The sequence below is a fragment of the Pleurodeles waltl genome, chromosome 7 (assembly GCF_031143425.1).
Source record: "Pleurodeles waltl isolate 20211129_DDA chromosome 7, aPleWal1.hap1.20221129, whole genome shotgun sequence".
Taxonomy (NCBI): domain Eukaryota; kingdom Metazoa; phylum Chordata; class Amphibia; order Caudata; family Salamandridae; genus Pleurodeles; species Pleurodeles waltl.
This window is the reverse complement of record NC_090446.1, coordinates 429,779,500-429,799,125: the sequence shown is the minus strand read 5'-3', so window position 1 is coordinate 429,799,125 and position 19,626 is coordinate 429,779,500. Positions and strand designations below refer to the sequence as shown.

The window sequence follows — 19,626 nt, the reverse complement described above, 5'->3', positions numbered from 1 at the left end:
GCTATGGGGGCATTACTCGCGCACAATGTGGTCATTTCCATCACCCACAATTCAGGAGAGGCTTCAAGACATCTTCTACTGAGCCTTCCACCTCTCAAAGCAAACAAGACACCCATTTCTACAATAAAGGTTCTTTTAGGGTTCCTACAGCAGTGCAGAGGAAGAGCACCTACCTCCAGAGGATCTACCTCCACTGCACACCAGTGACTACTTACACCAGCTTACACCTCTCCAGTAGGGGAAGAATCAAAAATTTCTACTCACAATGCTCCAACATCACCGCAGAACAGTGGGTTCTTTCAATTATCTGACATGGTTATTGTCTGGAGCGCACTTCCACTCCACCAAACATTCCCCCTCAGAAATTCTCACAAGAATATCTTACTCTTCTCCGAGGTGCAATCCCTTCTTCTCAAAGGGTCTATAGAACCAGTTCCCTTCTCACAGCAAGGGTTAGGAGTTTACTCCCTCTATTTCCTTCTTTGGAATGAGTACAGGTCACTTGGACGGATTCTGGATCTCAGTCCACTAAACCTCTACATTCTCTCAAAGCATTTCCATATTATTACACTCCAAGATTTAATTCCACTGTTAGAGCAAGGCAACTTCATGACTGCTTTATATCTAAAGGACACATACTTTCATATTCCCATTCATCCACCACATCGCAAATACCTCAGATTTGTCATTGCAGGGAAACATTATATTTTACCATTCAGGGTAACAACCGCCCCCAGGGTCTTCAGAAAATGTCTAGCAGTAGTTGCTGCATACCTCGGACGGCAAGACATCCATGTCTTCCCTTACTTGGACGATTGGCTCATCAAAGCCAGTATGATCCAACACTGTTAGTATCCCACTCCGATCACAATAGACCTCCTTTTCACTCTGGGATTCACAATAAGCTTTCTCAAATCCCATATACAACCTTTGCAGATCCAGCCTTTTCTAGGAGCAATGCTCGGATATGATTAGCATATCCTAGCCCATCTCGAATTCAAAGTTTAATTTCTCAGCTACAGGAAAACCATACACAGTGAGAACAGTGATGCAGCTACTAGGGATGATGGCATCTTGCATTGCCATTGTTCCTCATGCCAGACTACACATGTGTCCCTTACAGCATTGTCTGTCTCATCAGTGGTCTCAGTCACAGGGTCATCTTGAAGATCTAGTGTTTGACCACCAGACTCACCACTGTGCACTGGTGGAATCTCACCACCCTCTCCAAGGGGTGGCCCTTTCAGGACCCTGTGCCTCAAATCACTCTAAATACAGATGCATCAGACTGGTTAGGGAGCTCACCTCAACAACCTCACAATACAAGGTCTATGGGATCCCATTCAACAAGCTTCACACATCAATTACTTGGAGTTGCAGGCAGTTTTCCTAGCAATGGAAGCTTGTCTACCACAACTCTCCCACAAAGTGGTTTCTGTCCGTACAGACTACATGACAGCCATGTAGTATTTGCAGAAATGGGGGGGGGGGCAGCATGTTTGTCTCAGTCGTCCCATCTTGCTCAGACAATATGGAAATGGGCAATTCACCACCACAGTTTGCAGACCTCCTCAGCAGGATGCAGCAACAAGTCCACGAATGAGAACTCCACCTCCAAGTTCTTCAGAAGTATTTTCAGTGTTGAACATCCCAAATAGCTTCTTTGCCACCGTAGAAAATACAAAATGTCAAAACTTTACATCCCATTACCTGCACCCTCAGTCCAAGGCTCTATGGATGAATTGGTCAGGGATATTTGTTTAAGCTTTTCCACCTCTCCCCCTCTTTCTGTCTCTAGTTCACAAATTGAGACAAACCTCACTCCCCATGAACCTTGTAGCTCCTACATGGCATGTCAAGTTTGGTTCACAAAGCATCTGGATCTATCATTATTTCTGCATGAGTAGCTTCCCAACAGGTCGGACTGTCTCACTCAAAATCAAGGCCAGATCAGACATCCAGATCCCCAAACGCTCAACCTTGCAATATGGCTCCTGAAGTCAGTTAGGTTATTTAAACCTACTGCCAAAATGCATGGACATTTGTAGAGGGACTCCGACCTACAACTAGTCAGTGTTATGCTTCAAAATTGAAACATTTTGTATCCTACTGTCGACCTAAGCGTATTGACCCACTCAAAGCCTCAGTCCAAGACATTATCTGCTGCATCTACAAAAAGCAAACTAAACATATTCATCAAATCGTCATCACTTGGCAGTAAGCAGCTATAGCTGCTAAAACAGACAACATATCTTTTTATTCAGAATTCCTGTTGTCAAAGCCTTCATGGAAGGTCTCGAGACATTCCACCCAGGGTACCTCCTGCACCGTCCTGGAACCTCAATGTTGCCCTTACTAAGTTCATGGGTCTACTTTCTGAGCTAATGCATGCATGCCCTTTACAATTTCTTTAATGGAAAGTGGCTTTCTTTGTAGCTATCACTTCCTTAAGATGTGTAAGTGAACTCCAGGCTCTAACCTTAGAAGAACCATTCTTCCAAATACTGGGTTACAATAGTTCTTTGAACAAACCCTAAATTAATTCCAAAATTAGTTTCAAAATTCCATATCAACCAATCTATTGAATTACCAGTCTTTTTCCCACAAGCAGACTCTGTTGCAGAGAGCTTTTTTTAACACTAGATGTTAAAAGGGCTCGTATGTATTCTATCAACAGGACCAAACAGTTGAGGAAATCTAAACTTTCTGTAGCATTTTCAATTCCTCATAAAGGTAACCCGATATCACAAAATGGTATAGCCAAACCAATAGTCAAATGTATTAAAGCTTGCTATGCTAAAGCCAAACAGCAGTTACACCCCCGAGCACATTCCACTAGGACAAAGGGTGCTTCTATGGCTTTTCTAGGTAACATCCCAATAGCAGACATATGTAAAGCTGCTACTTCGACTACACCACGTACATTTACTAAACACTTGTGTAAATATTTTAGCAAGCCAATGTTGGCCACGCAGTGCTCAGAACACCCCTTTTTTCAGGCAACTTCTACAGGCTAGCCACTGCTTACTGGAGGGAGTGCTTTAGTCTTGATCAGCATGTGTATCTACAGCCACACATGCTGTCGAACGGAAAATGGTACTTACCCAGTGGACATGTTTGTGGCATGTAGTGCTGTAGATTCACATACGGACGTTTTAGTTGCATTACCATATAAATATTGTATATTTGTAAATACACTGCATAGTCCTCTTTCTCTTTACTCTCTATACACTCCATACCTCTACCGCCTGTGGGAAAACAATCTAACAAAGGGCTCGATGCCTGTGTGCAGTATCACAGAGAAGAGGAGTCACTATCTCGTGACTCAGATGCTTCAAACAAAAATAATTTGTAACACTCAAGACCCAACACAGAGCAACCCTTCCACCATTTTCCAAAATGGCAGCTGTAACAGAGGAAGAGACCTATATAGAAATGAAACCAATATTAATGGTTTTAAAACCTTTTATGTATACACCAAACAATGTTTATGATGTGAATATGAAAAATGTTAATCCCTCCTGTTGTAGACATTTTCATAGTTCACTTTGTGTTGACAATTGCTTGTTGTATATTTGCAGAATGTTTCACCTATGAGAAGGGCATATCGACAGGGACATCTTTTTGTAGCACAGGTTTTGCAAGTACATGTGTAAGTTCTGTGGGTAGAGGCTTTAGAAATTCCATAGGTTTTAGCACCCGATCAATAGCTTCCTCACCAAATTCACACAGACCCGTCTACATATGCATGATCCAAAAATATACACATCTGATCCAGTAGAATGCTGTATTAATGTGTCCACGCAACAGAATGTGACGGTGGGAGGTCACTTAGCGAGACTTATCTTGAACTCACTGTACCGAAGATTGTCAAATGTGATAGAACTCGTTTTTCAACACATGCACAAGATATTTTTCTCCATCTTTAAAGTCACATTCTTCTGTCTCTGCAAATCATTTTACAAACTTTGCAGGTTCAGCTGTTAAAGCTCAAAGCTTTGTTCCAATTTTGCTGAGTGTCATCACCCATAAGAGTATGTGCCTTGATAAGACCACTAGCAAATACAAATGATGGACGGAATGAGGAACCAATCAAACATTCACCCCAGTCACAGATCTGGGTTTAATCCATCATTTCTTTTGCTCGCTATGTCACCCCAGTTTGGACCCAGCCATATCCAAATCAATCTTGACCCTGTTCCCCATAAGAACTTGCCAGCCCGAACTGCCAGGCTAGCCTGGCTGATGAAGGGTGATACCCTGAAACCAGTCCCAGGATGCTTGTTTCCGGCCCACAGAGGACCTGGCCTGGCAGTTCGGGCTGGACTGTTCCCATGGGGAACAGGGTCAAGACTGATTTGCATATGGCGGGGTCTAAACTGGGGTGGCATTGTGAGCAAAAGAATTGATGGATTAAACCAAGATCTGTGACTGGGGGTGAATGTTTGATTGGTTCCGCATTCCGTTCATCATTGTGTTTGATAAGAACACTGGGCATCTCTGGGTCAAGTTTCTTCTACAGAATATGAAGTGGGATTTATTTTTATTTTTTCCTCGCCTGTTCCATATTGTATCCATAACTGGCAATCCTTGTCTTGTCAACATTACAACAAATCCAAGTAACACAACATCTGTCATTTGACAGTACAACTCGACTGGAACCATTTTGAACAGCCCACCCAACATGTGGCACAACACAAAGGTCGGCTTTCTCCAATTTGCTTTTAAGTTCTTGAACAGTATGGGCAGTACCTTCTGAATATATTCCTGCAGCCACCAAATCCTCATTGACTATCATTCCACTTGCAGTAATTGGAAATTCAGTGTTCACTGAAGCATCAGCAATGTTTTGGCGAGTTAACCTCTCCAAGTTCATCTTGTTCGATGTTGATGACAAGAATTTATCACGTTGCACAGGTAAAGGTGTTTGAACTTTTGATGCAGGCAAGGTCAATTGATCCTCTTGTAGACATTAGTCTAATTCTCTCCCATTCTTTGACAGATGATTCAAGATAACTGTCAGACAATGTGCAGTTCTTGCAAGCTGCACACTGACTTTTATCTGTAGAAAAGTGTGAACGACCTCTCAGAAGATTTCATGGGTGAAATCTTGACTATTCGCAATTGTGACAGTCCACAACAGCATTTTCCCAAGAGGACACATTTTCAAACTGAAATTCTTCAGCTGAAGGTCCTTGATAAATTCACCCCTTTCTTTTGCTACATCCATCTCTGTGTGTGCAAAAGTTGTTTTTGTATAACCGGTTTTGTAGTGGCTGGTTGGACAAAACTCTTACTGTGGCAATTAAAGCATGGAAGTTTACCTTTTAGTGAAAGTCAAACAGCTTTTTCTCTTTCAAAACACCTCTCCTGCTTCAGTGCCGCATATAGTTTGATCCATGTTCCAGGACATCTAGTAGAAATGTTTTTATATTGTTATCCACAAAATGTTCGATCACAAAGTTGTGTAGTCCCACAGGCTCAGTCAATTCAAAGGGGTATCCTTGCTGCTGCATGAAATGAAGAAGGCTATTAACATTTTTATTTAAACATTTCCCTCCTTCCCACAAGTTTGTGGTGAGGAACAATTTCATGATGGTCCATTAATTTTAAATGTGTCCTCTCTGAAAACTTTGCAAATAGAAAGGACTTCATGGTACACTAGCTGCCACTAACAATTCCGTTGGAGCTTTTCTGTGATCTCTTGATCGCCTATTCCAGTTTCATATCTGGAGCCACAGCATTGAACCTTCCCTCTTTCACCACAATGTTTTTGGTTGAATTTTCTGTAGAGGTATGGTTTTTCCCTCCAAGCTTCTTCACTCGTTTCCAAATACCAGGACCCATATCTCAGGTAGTTTATGCATTTGAATTCATGAAACACAGTAATCAATGACTCCACAGTCTTCATGTGCAGCTCTCATTCACCTTCCCAGCATGTACCAAGTTTTTTTTTTTAATTTTTTTTTTTACTACAGCTATCATGTGTAAAACATTTCCCAAGTACTTGCAAATTTCTGATTTGTCCTTCTCTGACAAACTCTACAAACTTTGCTTTCAGGTTTTCAGATTTTGAATGGAGTATACTGAAGATTGCCTGTATTTGCACTCTTTTGAATGATGTGCACCCTGTGCCTTGTTCACTTCTGAGATAAGATATGCAAAACCTAATTTGTCTTTCTTGTTCCAGAAAGTATTCCAACACAATGTTTCTATAGCCACACATGATGAGCATACCTTGTAACGAACGCACATGATTTCCACTCAATACTAACTGGACAGTTTCGCTTCCTAAGATTTCAGCCTCAGTAAGTGCATCATCTATGCCACATCCACTAAACTTCCTGCACACCACAACTTATGTCATGTGGAAAATGCCCATCATTGGATAAAGATCATCAAATTCTACTGGATTGCCCATAAGTGTCGGCTACAGTACAGAAAACAACTTCATTGTAGAAAATTGGCTGGATAGGCTGGTCTTCAAGCTGAACACCCATATTTTAGACATTTTTAGAGCTGTTTATAATGTTGCGTAGTTTGTGACAGGAAATATTACTGTTAAAAACCCAACATTTGTCAGTGGGATGGTATTCTGGATGATCAGAGCATGAATTCTAACCCATAGATGAACTGTTTTTCTTCATCCTTCAGTCTGCACCAAAAAAAATATACATTCTGTTAAATCAGCTTTGTAGACCACAACATCAGGTAGAAGATCCATTTTCTCAGGCACTTTTAATCTTTCTGGTAGGCTAAAACATGTTGATGGCTTGTAGTGATTTTGCACAAGTTGGGAAGGCATTTGGGTTATAAGTTTGCAGCTTCGTTTATGCCTACAGCTGACAGCTTGTTTGCCATAGCTACTACACCGATACTGTCTTGAAAAAACACTATGGCAGTATCATGTGTGCTCAATGTTCCAGACAAAGATTTGTCTTCAAAATTATTGTAATCCTTCCCTGGTAAAGTGACTTGGAAGTGGTGTGCTGTCGGATTCACAGGATTTTACAACATGAGCTGCTAACAAGTTCCTGCTCCGTACTATGTCATAACTTGTTGATACACCAATCATGTTCAGTGAAGGGATTAGCTCTACTTAATTGTCATAGACTGGGCAGTCATGTATAGCAGTTTTTTTTTTTGTTTGTTTTTTTGCTGTGTTGTAATTCATTAAAAAAATGTGGATAAGACAGTACATTTGCACAGCATAAGCCTGTCGGTTCGTGGGATTTAATTCACCTTTTCGCTTATCTTCAATCTTGGTCCTTTTTGGATAGTTACATGCGCAAACAAGCATACATAGGTAGGATTTAGAGTATATCTTTTCAAACTGGCAGCTCGTTTTCCTAGACTTGAGAACCCTCAGGGGTCCCATCAAGTTTTTCTTCTGAGTAGTTGGTGACTAGTAGCCCTTCGTTGTCTCTATTCTGGACTTGAGCATTCCATGTTGAAACTCCTAATATAATAAACAGGTACAACATTTTGGGTTAAGATAACTCAAACTGTGTGCTCTTAACTCTGAGGGAAGTGAGATGTTATCATTATGTAATAGAAATTTGGAGCACATTTATCACATATGAAACATGTTGGAGAAGTCTCCCCTTTCCTCTTTTCCTGGTGTCACCGTTGTTCTTTGAGTATATAGCTTGCTTGTTATTCACTGTAGGTTTTCTGGCGAAGACATAGTCAAGTCTGTTGACCAAGACACAGGGTGGTGTTTTTGATATGGTGGCGTTTCTGGCCCTTGTCAACTTTAATGTAACTTGGATGATTTTTTTTAATGGGTGTTTGCTCAGCAGAGTTACAGATGCTTGCTGATTTGAAGAATGATTCAATATTGCGGCTCTCCTGAAGAAGGCACAGCTTTGCGAAGCGTGCATAGAGAGAATTATAAGCCATAATCATCTGAAAATTAACGTTTGGAAATAACGGAACCATATAATGACCATATTTATATTTTGGGCTACTTGAAAACCGAGAACTTCTGAAAGTAGACCTCTGCACATAACAGTTTGTCACATCAAGTAACAAGATATGCTCTAAGCAGTATTGATTATCATTCTAAAACTTTAAGCTTTAAGCAATATTGATTAACATTGGAAAAGTGATATCAGGCAGCAAGTAATATTAAATATTCTAGGATGATACTGCCAGTCTTTATGGAGCTCGATTTCTTTTTTTTTTGTTTGTTTTTTTTGACAAAAAATATGGATTTATTGAGGAAAGAATATGATGAAATAGTCAGTGGTATGTGGTTGGAAGAAAGTATAGTGAGTGGTACTTTTTAAATCATGTAATACAATCTATTCAACAAAATATGTGAGAATGTTTCCATGATTTGCTTAGTAATTTATATGAATATAAATGGTTAAAGCATGCTTCAGCACAGAAAAATAAAAGTAAATTAATAAGGTTGCTGGGGTGCTTTTGAAATTTGTAATGTTTTCCTTGTCCCGGGAACCAGTAAAGGTAACAGGTGGTCCCTTTTGAGTTGAACGGTCACCTGTGAGACATGATGGGATAAAGGGGGTACTGTGAGGATGTTAAAGGCCCAGTGGCAGTTTTTTATTCTATGCTTTGCGGCCTATAGGCAAACAATGTCTCCTATTTTGTTTCTTTTTCCTTTAAACAAAAGTTTGAAATATTTTCTACAGCCACCTTCTTCATAGTGACCCATGTCTATGCAATTGGCTCCTTTTTAAAGTGAAAATTCAGGGGAGTGTCCAAGATGGTGCCAGAGTAGGAGAGTCTTTCCAGAGCTCTACTGCAGGCATCTTAAATTGGAGCAGATCTGTGAAGACTTGAGTGAGAGGGGTCACAGCACAGGCTCACCTTGCTGGGACAGGGGGACATGCACTGAGACTAATAATGACTACCTGGGGTAGCGGTGCGGGGTGGGGGGTATTTTGTGCGGACGGCCCAGGGGGCTGGCTAGTGGCTGTTGCGGGGTTGGTAGTATAATGAACAGAGGGATCGGGAGGAATAGTGGTCCAGTGTAAACCCTCCCGGAATGGATATCATGCAAATAAACAAAATACACTGTTCCAAGCAAAAGTAGATGAAAGGATGCAAAGGAGTCCTAAATTTTAGGAGCAAAAGTCCTCACAACCCCAGATGGGTGTCATGCTTCATCATTGGAGTCGTCCTCGTCAGACCGGCGCTGCAATGTATGACTGGCTCGCCCCAAAAAAGAGGGGGCTCTTTGCCGGAGATCTTTTCTCAATGATGCCAAGACCCCAAGAGTGAGTTTGGACAAGAAGGAAAACTAGGAGAGTCTAAGTGGAAGTTAAAATTGGCTCACAGACCCCAAAAACTTTATTGATCCATAAGAAGGGTTGAGGCCAAGATTTAAAAAAAAATGATGAGTGAAACAGAGACAATGGTCAATCACTCTTTCCCACAGAAATGCAGGAAAAGGGTTGGGCAACTACCAAACCATCCCTAAAAAAGTGTCAACATGTTTCGCGTCTCTATGGTCCAGCCGGATCCTACGACGCTTCTTCAGGACCTAATGATTACATGCTTCTCCTAAGTGTCAAAAAAAGGACTGTAATAAACTGAAACTATCAGTTATGATGTATACTGTCACTTACACTAGTCCGGAACAAACCTGAACAAACTATTCCTAAATATCGCCCTGTAATAAAATAAATGCAGGTCATAGGTTTTGAAATCAACATTGACTTCCATTGTAATTACATCATAGGTTCCAATCATAGGACAGACTGTGTCCAACATTGAGCAAAATAGTGGGGGTGGAAGATGTGGCACACGCATGCATGCAAAAAATGTTTTTTTATACCAACTCACCCTCCCTGTCAAGGAACGAACTTCCTGGGATAGCATCCGCCTAAAGCCGGGCCCCAAGCTCCATCCAACATATTGGACTATCCATCCTTGATCGATCCTACGACTGCTGCTAGTGTGGGCCCTGAGGTAAAATCAACAAGTGGGTATTGTCCACCCACATATTCATAGCACTTCTGTCAACTGAGGGCTGACCTCTGCTCCAAACCCCCTCCTCCCCCAAGGTAAGGCTTCCACCACCGAATGTGGGTAGGGTGTTGCTGATCTTCAAGATTTCTGGTGGGGCACAACTGAAGGCACACCCCGTGGGGGTCCATGGCACCGTCGCATCCACCAACCCTTAATGGCATCTTCCACCTCTTGCTGCACCACCTCATGCCCCTGCGCTCTAGCCAATCCCAGGCAACGTCCAGGGTTGCACAGATTGTGAAGCTGTCACTGTGCATAATTCTGACCATGGCAGGGAACCCTAGTGCATATTTTATGTTGTCGGAGACATCATTTAACTGGGAGGAAGGAGGACCTGCGACATTGCACCTCCATGGTCTAGTCGGGGAAAATATTTACTTGGGTGTTGTGACCTGTAGTATATGGTCTTTCCCTGTAATTAAAGAGCCGGGCAATCGCCGGATGGGGTTGGGCATCCTGGTACCCTATGGGCCCTTTTCGGAAGAGGTCAAATGTCTCACCTGCAGGATAGTCGAACAACTCTTCCAGGTATAATTCCATGCTTGAGTCCTCTATCTTTTCCAGTAGGCCCGCTACACATACATTGTTGCATCTGGATCTACCTTCCTGATCATCAGCTCTTTTTCTAAGCTAGTCCTGGAGGGACCTTGTTTTTTTTTTTTTTTTTTTTTTTTTTTTTTGTCGACCTAATGGATGCCAGTGTGGATTCAACTTTTGCAACCATGTTTTTCAGTTTTTTTTTAATCATCTTCACATAATAGGCCCATAACAACTCTAAATGCTTCGTTTTTTGTTGTTGTTTTTTTTTGTTTTGTTCTAGTGTGGTCTTAATATCTAATATAACTGACAGGATCTCATAGAATCTGCAAGGTTGAGCGGCTAGGGTGATCGCGATGGATCCTCCTGCTGAGGCAGGCGTAGCTCCCTCCTATGTCTCGAGTAGTGTGCCTGGCAGCCCCATTGGGGCCCTATCCTGTTTTGTGTGCACCATGAAGGCTGCAGTCCTCATATGAAGTGATCTGGATGTAGTCAGAAGAAATGAAGCCTTGTAGAGGTGCCCCGGGAGGGCTGCAGTGATGTGGTAGTGGGGATGTGTAGCGTGTCTGGTGCAGGGAACAGGTGTAGTGGAAGAGGTTGAGGCTTCGGACGTGTAGCCCCGTGATGTGCCCCCAAGACTGTGGAGAAGTAGTAACAAAGGTCACATGTATTGAGCGGGGTAGCTTTAGGTGACAGAGGGACCACTCAGTCATGCCTTCCTTCTTTGGCCCACTCCCGTGCACAAGACCAGGGCCCCTTGGTACAGTACCTTATATGTTGTGTAGTTGTAGGGTCCAGGGTGCCTTGGTTGCGTCTTCGGGCTCCAGATACATGCGAGGAGATCTTGGTAGATGGCTTTATGCAGAAGCCTCAGTCACTCGCAGTTGTGGGGGAAGAGTGCTTCATCCCGATCTCCGGTATATTCTTATCCCAGGTAGAGGCAGTGTTCACCAACCTTTAATATTAAAAGGTGGTGAGGCAGGGACCCTAGTAATTGTAGGGGAGAGAGGTACAGGCCATGTCGCTTCCAACCAACCCACCAAGTGCGTGCAACCGCCAGGTCCACGGTAACCAAACAGTAAGTTCACCGCCATGTCCCATCAGCCACCACAGGGCCCCTGTGGCCGCAGTGCTGGTCTCTGGTGGTTAGTAATCACCCATGGGGGCTGCAGGTAGGGCTACGCTGAAGTGTCGGTTGTTCCGCTCAGAGCCCCTCCCTAAGTCTGCAGACGCAGCCCACCACTGCACTGGCCTGGCGAAGTCCTGGGCCTTCCTGGCGAAAGCAGTATATGCCACCAACGCATCACGGGGCATTACTTAACACACAGACAATGGTTAACATACTTAGTATTAATGTTAGAGGCCTCAATGCACCTGTGAAGCAGATGGCCCTCCTCCTTTATTAGCGAGGCCAAATGCTATATTTTCCTCATACAAGAAACGCATCTGCTCAGGGCCAACTGGAGGCAGTTGAGATCTCAGTGGTTTGACTGCCAGTATCGTTCATTGGGAAACGATCTGGGGTGACTATATTGGGGGCACCTCACTTTCGGGGAGGGTGACGCGAATATGCTGAAATACCTGGAAGACTCGTTTCCATGTGCATTGAAATGCAGGGCCATGGGTTTACATTGGCAAATCTTTGTCCCTAATGAGTATCAGGAAAGCTTCATTCGAGATGCATTGGAACGAGTTCTTACCACACCAGATGCGAATATTATTATAGGTGGTGACTTCAACATTGTCCCTGATTCACAGGTAGACAGATCCATCCAAAGATATGGGCAGGCTGGCACATTGTCTCCAGTCTTACGGAGGTGGGGTTGACGGACATCTGGTGACACACACCCGCCCAAGATTATGCCTTTTTCTCTGCAGCACAGCAAACGTATGCCTGCATAGACTTCTTACTCATCTCTCCACAAATTACCAATGTGACATCTGTGGTGGACATTGGGGTGGCTGCACACTCTGACCGTTCACCCATCACACGAGAGTCACACCGCTTAATCCCACAACGACTCCACATGCTTGGTGTCGCAACTCTAAGCTCACCTATGATAACACACTTAAAGAAGTTAAGGCCACTATAGGGGCCTTTTTTGCCACGAATGACACTCCGATTGCACTATAATAGGATACATTGAAGGCAGTTGTAAAGGGCCAGTTCATTGCCATTGCAGCGCTCCTGAACGCAGATAGACGTTATAAACGCATGCAGCTGGAAGATATGATCATGGAAATTGAAACCCTACATACACATACAGGGTCATTGGCTACCAGGCGACAGCTAACCACAACTTGTAAGCAATTAAGGGCAATACATATGGACAGGGCACAGTATGCCATACTGCGGGTGAAGCAAAACAATTATGTAGGAGGGACTAAGGCAGGACACCTTTTGGCTCACTGCCTTCGTTCACAAACTGTGCAACAGCTGGTGGAGGAGTTGAGGATGGCTGATGGTACCATGACCTGTCAGGAGGAACTGATCATGAACGTTTGAATCATTCTATGCTAGCCTATATACAGCGAACAATTTTGATGCTAGCGGTATCCAGGCATTTTTGGACTCTGTCTCCCTCCCTTGAGTTCCACCGACTGGTATCGCCTGTTTAGATAAGGATACAGCTCCCACTGGAGTCCTCCTGGTACTATGTTTCTGACCTGGTAAGGTTCCTGCACACAATGGTTATGGTGTGGAATTTTATAAAACATGGCTGCTTCTGCAGCCCATATTGGCAAGGCTGTATAATGATTTCTGTGTCACTGGCACTATCGCTTGCACAATGCAATTGGCAACAATGGCGGTTATTCCCAAACCTGGGATGGACTCCCGGTGTTGCTCCTCATATCACTTTTAAATGTGGGCGCAAAGATATCTGCAGGCATCTTAGCCAACAGGCTTGCCCCATTGATGCAGGGGTTGGTAGACACAGACCAAACTGGGTTCATTCTGGAAGGAGCTGTAGTGATCACACTAAGCGCCTTTGCCACCTTCTGGACAAGGCCCAGTTCTCCTGAGTAACTGCCCTCCTCCTGTCCATCGATGCGGAGAAGACATTTGATTGGGTACACTGGCCGTATCTTCGCACAGTCCTGGTTCGATGTGGCCGGTGCTCATGGTTTTGCAAGTGGGTCCGAAGTATCTATGCAAGTCAACTGTACCGTGTCCTGACACTTTTCTGTTGCTGGGGGCACGCGACAAGGCTGCCCTGTGTCATCACTGTTATTTGCCCTGTACGTGAAGTCTTTTTTCTGAACGGCTGTATAGTCCTCCACATATATCAGGCGTAACCATGTGGAACAGAGTGCACAAATTGGTTCCTTATGCAGATGACATTTTGCTCCTGTTATCGACACCGCAGATCTCACTGCCAGCGATCACGGAAGAACTGGCAAGTTTTTTTTGGGGGGGGATATATCTGGGTTTAAAACTAATTTGCATAAATCATCCATTCTGAACCTTATCATGCCTGAAACTGACAGCCTTACTGGCAGCCACCTTCCCATTAAAGCCAAGTAAGGAGGGGTGTGTGAAATTTTTGGGCTTATATGTGTCTTCAATACATGTATCCACAGCGTAACACAACCATACTGCACCTACACTCATACAGACTGCCTGCTCTGATTTGTTTAAGTGAAAAAGTTATGGCCTCGCTTGGCTGGGCCGATTGGCGGTGGTCAAGATGAGGCTTTTACTGAAGTTATTTTATGCAGACATTACCACTAAAGCCTCCCTCACATACATTGGATAAGTTACAAAGTCTCATTTGGGACTTCCTATGGGTGGGGGAAGGCGAGGGTGGGGAAGGAGTAGGCTTATTTCTCACAGGGAAAGGGAGGATTGGGGTTCCCACACCTCATGAGCTATTATGGTGGAATGGGCCGGACCAAGCACTGAAACACTGTTGCTTTTTTGATGTGCTGGTGTGCACATTTGGAAGGTGCCATGGCTACCAAGAGTGCACCGCCTGCCTAGAGTGTACATCTCCACTGTACTGTGAGCCACAATGGGGATGTGGTACAGGGTACAAACACTGAGGGGGACTGTCCACTCCTATCTCCCCCAGACACCAATAATAGGGAATCTATTCAGAGACTAGTTGTATTTGGAAACTACTAAAAGACCTAACCAGTCTACAAATTCACAATTGACTGAACACTTCCCCACCATTGGCCCAAAAACCATTGTTCTAGAAAATCCAAAATGTTAAATCTATTCAAATATAGGATTGATAAAGCGGTGTGGATTTTTCTTGTGTTATGTACAAAATGCCTCGCCCAAAGAAAGTAACCCACTAATCTGTGGTAAAAAGAAATGCTAAAGAAATCCAAGTGTCCTGTTAAAACTACTTGCCCCACTGACTTCCTACATCAGTCATGGAGACTGAGAAACCTAAATAAAAAAATTTGTTTTATCAAAACGGCTAAGCAAAAACGCTTTGCAATAATTCTAAAGAGAAACATGAAATATAGTATCAGCCTTGTTTACCCAAACGTACAGCCTTACAACAATAAATGTAGGTCTCAAATTTTTCTTACTTCGTCCTACGCTGTTAGGGAAATCAGGTAAGGAAGGGATCTATTTGCGGACATAAACATCCTATACACATATTTCTTTACCTTACCCATAGCACGATAGCATGGACATAACCCTTCTCGGCAAGAAACTCCTTGGTTCAGATGCACAATGCCTCAGCACAGATCCAGTAAATGCTTTGCACGACCTCAGTGTGAAAAAACAGTTTAGACAACTTCTCTCCCCCACCATCCTCGCCCCCCCAAACATACAGCGAACAGGCATGCAGTCCCAGTAAGCATGCAGGCATACATTATATATGTGCAGCAAACACAGACTTGGTGGAGCTATCCACCAACCAAAATATGAAGGCTGGTGTCTGTCGTGGGAAAACATGTGGCAATTGCATGAAGTGCTGTTCTGTTATGATCTGCTGGGGTGGACCCAATAGTTTGAGACTCCTCAGCCCCTGACTGGGCCGAGCTTTCACAAAGGCAGCATCACTGGCCGGGGACCACATAGGCTGACCAGCCCTCCGGGCTCTGATGCTGGCTCCGCACATCCTCGTTGCCTCCAGCGGGATTCATTCCACACCGGTGGTGTTGCCACATCCCAGAGCTCAATCTGGAGTGGAGAGCCCCAGGGAAAGGCACCACATTAGGCAGATGATTGTGGCGGTATGGAGCTTTCGGAGAGCTGCCGCCATTATTGCCTCCCAGGCCTTGCCCCGCCATTAACATGTATTAAACAAATGTGTATGCACAACATGCAAAAAATAAATCTGGTTTATTGAGCATGTTCCCTCACACCCGTTTGACATTCCGACCATCTGCCTCCACAGTACAGGTACCCAGTGCTTGGGTGACATTTGTACCACTTAATTTCAACCCCAAAAGTGTAGATAACTTGCCTTGCAAATAAACATTTTACCTGTTATAAAGTCAAGGATGTGCAATATACCTGCTTTTTTTTTTTTGTTGTTCGCAGCTTTACGTTCGTGTTTCAAATTATAAACTTTAATTCTAAAAATATAAATAAGTAAAACCATCCATTTCTATCAATGTGTAGCACATATGTGCGTGCTAGCACGCTCCAACAAGCACACATTAAACACCCCCCCACTCCCAGGCACCTTCGCAAGCTAGAGTTGGGCCATGGGCTTGTCACCAATCAGAGGCTTCCTAACCTCTACCATAATCAGATTTCTTTCAACTTTCGTGGTTGGCTGTGAGCTCCAATATGCCACACCTCCTGCATTGTTTGTTGTAAATTAATGGCTATTTTATCCTCGGACAAAGACATTACATCTTCATGTCCACAATAAACATCTTGATAAACCTGTCTAGCGGTATGAATCCCACACCGTTGGGTCATAACTCCACCCTATACCAATAATTGCCTTTTGGCTTATCTTGTAACAGATCCTTTGACCTGGCTGTAAATCATTCCTATTTTGTTTTTAAAGATCCACCACTGGATGGAGTTTGAATATTCCTAAATGTGGACTCTGGCTGACTACAAGTGTACCTAGCAAGAGACAGAGCAGCTCCATGGCCACCTTTAGTAGAGCTTCTATTTTTCACATGGCCGTGCAGGTCCATTGCTATTGTTTGGCCAGCAAGTTACTAGGGAGTTGTCACCGGGAAGAAAGATTTTGAAATGCTTGTTGGGGCTCATCAATGCTGCCAAGAACAGTGAAATGCCACTTTCGATCAGTAACACTTAACTGGATGACTTTAAAGACCACTATGAGAGAATCCTGGTTTTAAAGGATACAGATTAAAGTACATGTAGGGGCAGAGTTGTTCAGTGTTATGTGGACAAATGAGAAAAAGGGCTATCGAATGGGTGGAAGCTGCTGGTGACATTCTTCCCTTTGGATTCTAGACTGGATTACTGCAATCCTGCCACGCGGGGGGGGGGGGGGGTGGGGGGGGGGGTGTCTGAGATTATTTAGTAACATTTCTGGTTGTGGTTGCTGGCTACTATTAGTGTTTTGGTGATTGACCACATTGTATTTAAGTCATCTGATTTTTAAGTTTGCTCAGAAGTGGTATTTGTCCATCGTGGGTTGTGTGCTTAAAGGCTTTTTTTCTGCTTTTCAAAGTGTTTAATAGTTAAAAAAAAAAATCAAACAGTAAAATACAGCCAGTTCCTTGCTTTATTGTGTACAGCTAAGAGTTCTTGTAAGTGGCCCTTGCTGTTGAACTGAAATTTGACATTTTTGTGCCTAGTGAGGTAAACGCAAAACTCAAAGACCTAGACATGTTGCGATCGCCGACCAGCCGAGCCTTACCAAATGATAGTGATGATGAAGTCATCCTAGTGGATTACAGCGTTCCACAGGAAATCTCTCTGAAGGTGCGGCGGCATTCTAAACTTTACAGAGTCTCCATGAAGATGGTAAGTTATATTAGAAGCATCTCACACTCTTTACTTGCAGGCCTCTGGCTGTTCTAAGAATCTGAACTAGAAGGGGAATTTATTTTGAGGTAAGAGAATATTCTCTGGCAACATCTGAGACTGATGGAGTTATATTTCAGCACTAAACTTTGCAATCTTTGGTTGGTAAGGTGAAAACCCTTGTTTGTTACAGGGATCTGTGGGGTAAGAAAATGAGTTACTTACCTGTGACTGTAGTCATCCAGTATTGGTATCTTTCATACATTTACATGCTTGAATCATTCCCAGTCAATGTGGGAGTCCCACGGTATCATAATAAAGCAGGAATTATAATGGGCTATGATGGCCGTAGGCCATCGGTTTATTGGCCTACCTATGTCCTTCTTAAAAAGGACCAAACTTGAACTATTACCAGTCAGGTGCAAGCACCCTCTAGAATACTCCCAAGAGGCTGATTCCTTCAGATTTTTTAACACAGGTGGGAATAACATCCTTAGTTATAAGGGGAGCTTCTCAGGGGAGGAGGGTGGGTCGCATGTGAATCTATTAAAGTTACCTATACTGGATAAACTGCAGTTACAGGTTAGTAACTCATTTTGTTATTCAGCATTGGATCTTTCATAGAATCACATGCTTGAATCAGGATAGCAAGCAGTATTGTAGGCAACTAAAGTACTCTGAGTATGGTGGGTAAAAGCAAAACAGTTTCATAATAGCCAGTACAACACATCCATTTGTATGTATCTAGACATGTATTTGAAATTGTAGGCACTCGCATCTGGCCATTCAGATCAATAAACATTAAAAGAAGCAAGATACAGCTGACTTAAATCATTAGAATTAATATGAATAAACCACCTCTATTTAAAGAGGCTCACCTTATTGAAATAGATATCGTAACACAGCCTGTCCCACAGCAGAGTCACTGCGTTGTTGACTCTAGGCAGTAGTACTGTGTGAACAAGTGGGTGGTCTTCCATGTGGCAACTCAGCATATTTTCTCAAGTGGTATGCCTGTGAAAAGAACAGCTGAAGTGGCTACTGCTCTTGTGGAATGTGCCTTAGCTTTTCTTGTTAGGGGTTTGCCAGCCTTAGAATGGCAAAACTGAATTGTTGCTGAGATCCACTGTGCTATTGTGGCTTTCGTCACTGCAGTCTCCTGATGCCCTTGACTATAGGAGAGTAGCAGTTGATCAGTTTTGCGGATCTGTTTAGTACAGTGGAGTTAGAACTGAAGACAGTTTGATGTCAAAAGTGTGGAGAGTCCTTTCAGCTAGTGTGGTAGGATTGGTAAAAAATGTCCGAAGTATGATAGGTTAATTGCGGTGAAATTGGGAAGGAACCTTTGGAATGAACCTCAGATTCCTTCTAAGGACAAATTTGTCTGAAGTGTAGAAAGCGCTCTAGGATTGTGAAGGACTGTATCTCACAGACTTTTCTGGTGGATATGAGAGAGAAGTATAGCGACCTTCCACATGAGTAACTTCAATTCGTTCTTATTAATTGGTTCGAAAGGGGATGTTTTTAATTGCAAGACGACCATTCCAGGGAGGCGCTCTCATCAGTGGAAAAATTCTTAACAGCCCTTTCATGAATTGTTTAGTCTTGTGGAGCAGAGAGGTGCAGTTTGTGTGGAACATCTGTATCGTGAGATTGTGGCAAGGTGAACAGTAATTGATGCATGAACAAGGCCTGACTTGCTTAGTAAAAGAAGAGGTATGATCTGTTAGGGAGAGGCTTTAAACAGGTGCAAGTCATTCTGATGACACCAAGAACAGAATCTTTCCCACTTTAGCCTGTACGTTTTGTTTGTGTACTCAGCCCAGGCTCTGGATAATATAGCTCTGCATTCCTGATTGATGGTTAAGTTTTGGAACTCAGAACTCAGGAGCCATGCATGCAACTAGAGAGGCTAGCTCTTGGTGTAAAACTGGGCCCTGGTTCCTCGCTAGAAACATTAATTTCTTCAGAAGACAGATGGGTTTGGTCACAGACAGAAGAATCCCTTCTGTAAATCAGTGTTGTCTGAGCCACTTGGGGCTATGATTTGACAGTGCTTTAATGCTCCTTTTCTGAGAAACCTGGGAAGTAATGGGGGAAAAAAGGGGAGGAGGCTTATGCATAATTTCCGGACCATCGCATTGAAAGGTCATTCCCCCCACGAC

At 43.3% G+C, this 19,626-nt stretch overlaps 1 protein-coding gene across 1 annotated transcript in view; it reads left to right on the top strand.

Annotated features, from left to right (window-relative positions):
- NFATC2IP (nuclear factor of activated T cells 2 interacting protein) overlaps positions 1–19,626 on the top strand; it is a 635,351-nt gene that overhangs the window by 571,675 nt on the left and 44,050 nt on the right. The window contains exon 7 of the mRNA XM_069243947.1: positions 17,293–17,461. Coding sequence (XP_069100048.1) covers positions 17,293–17,461 — 169 coding nt within the window. The remainder of the gene's footprint in view (positions 1–17,292; positions 17,462–19,626) is intronic.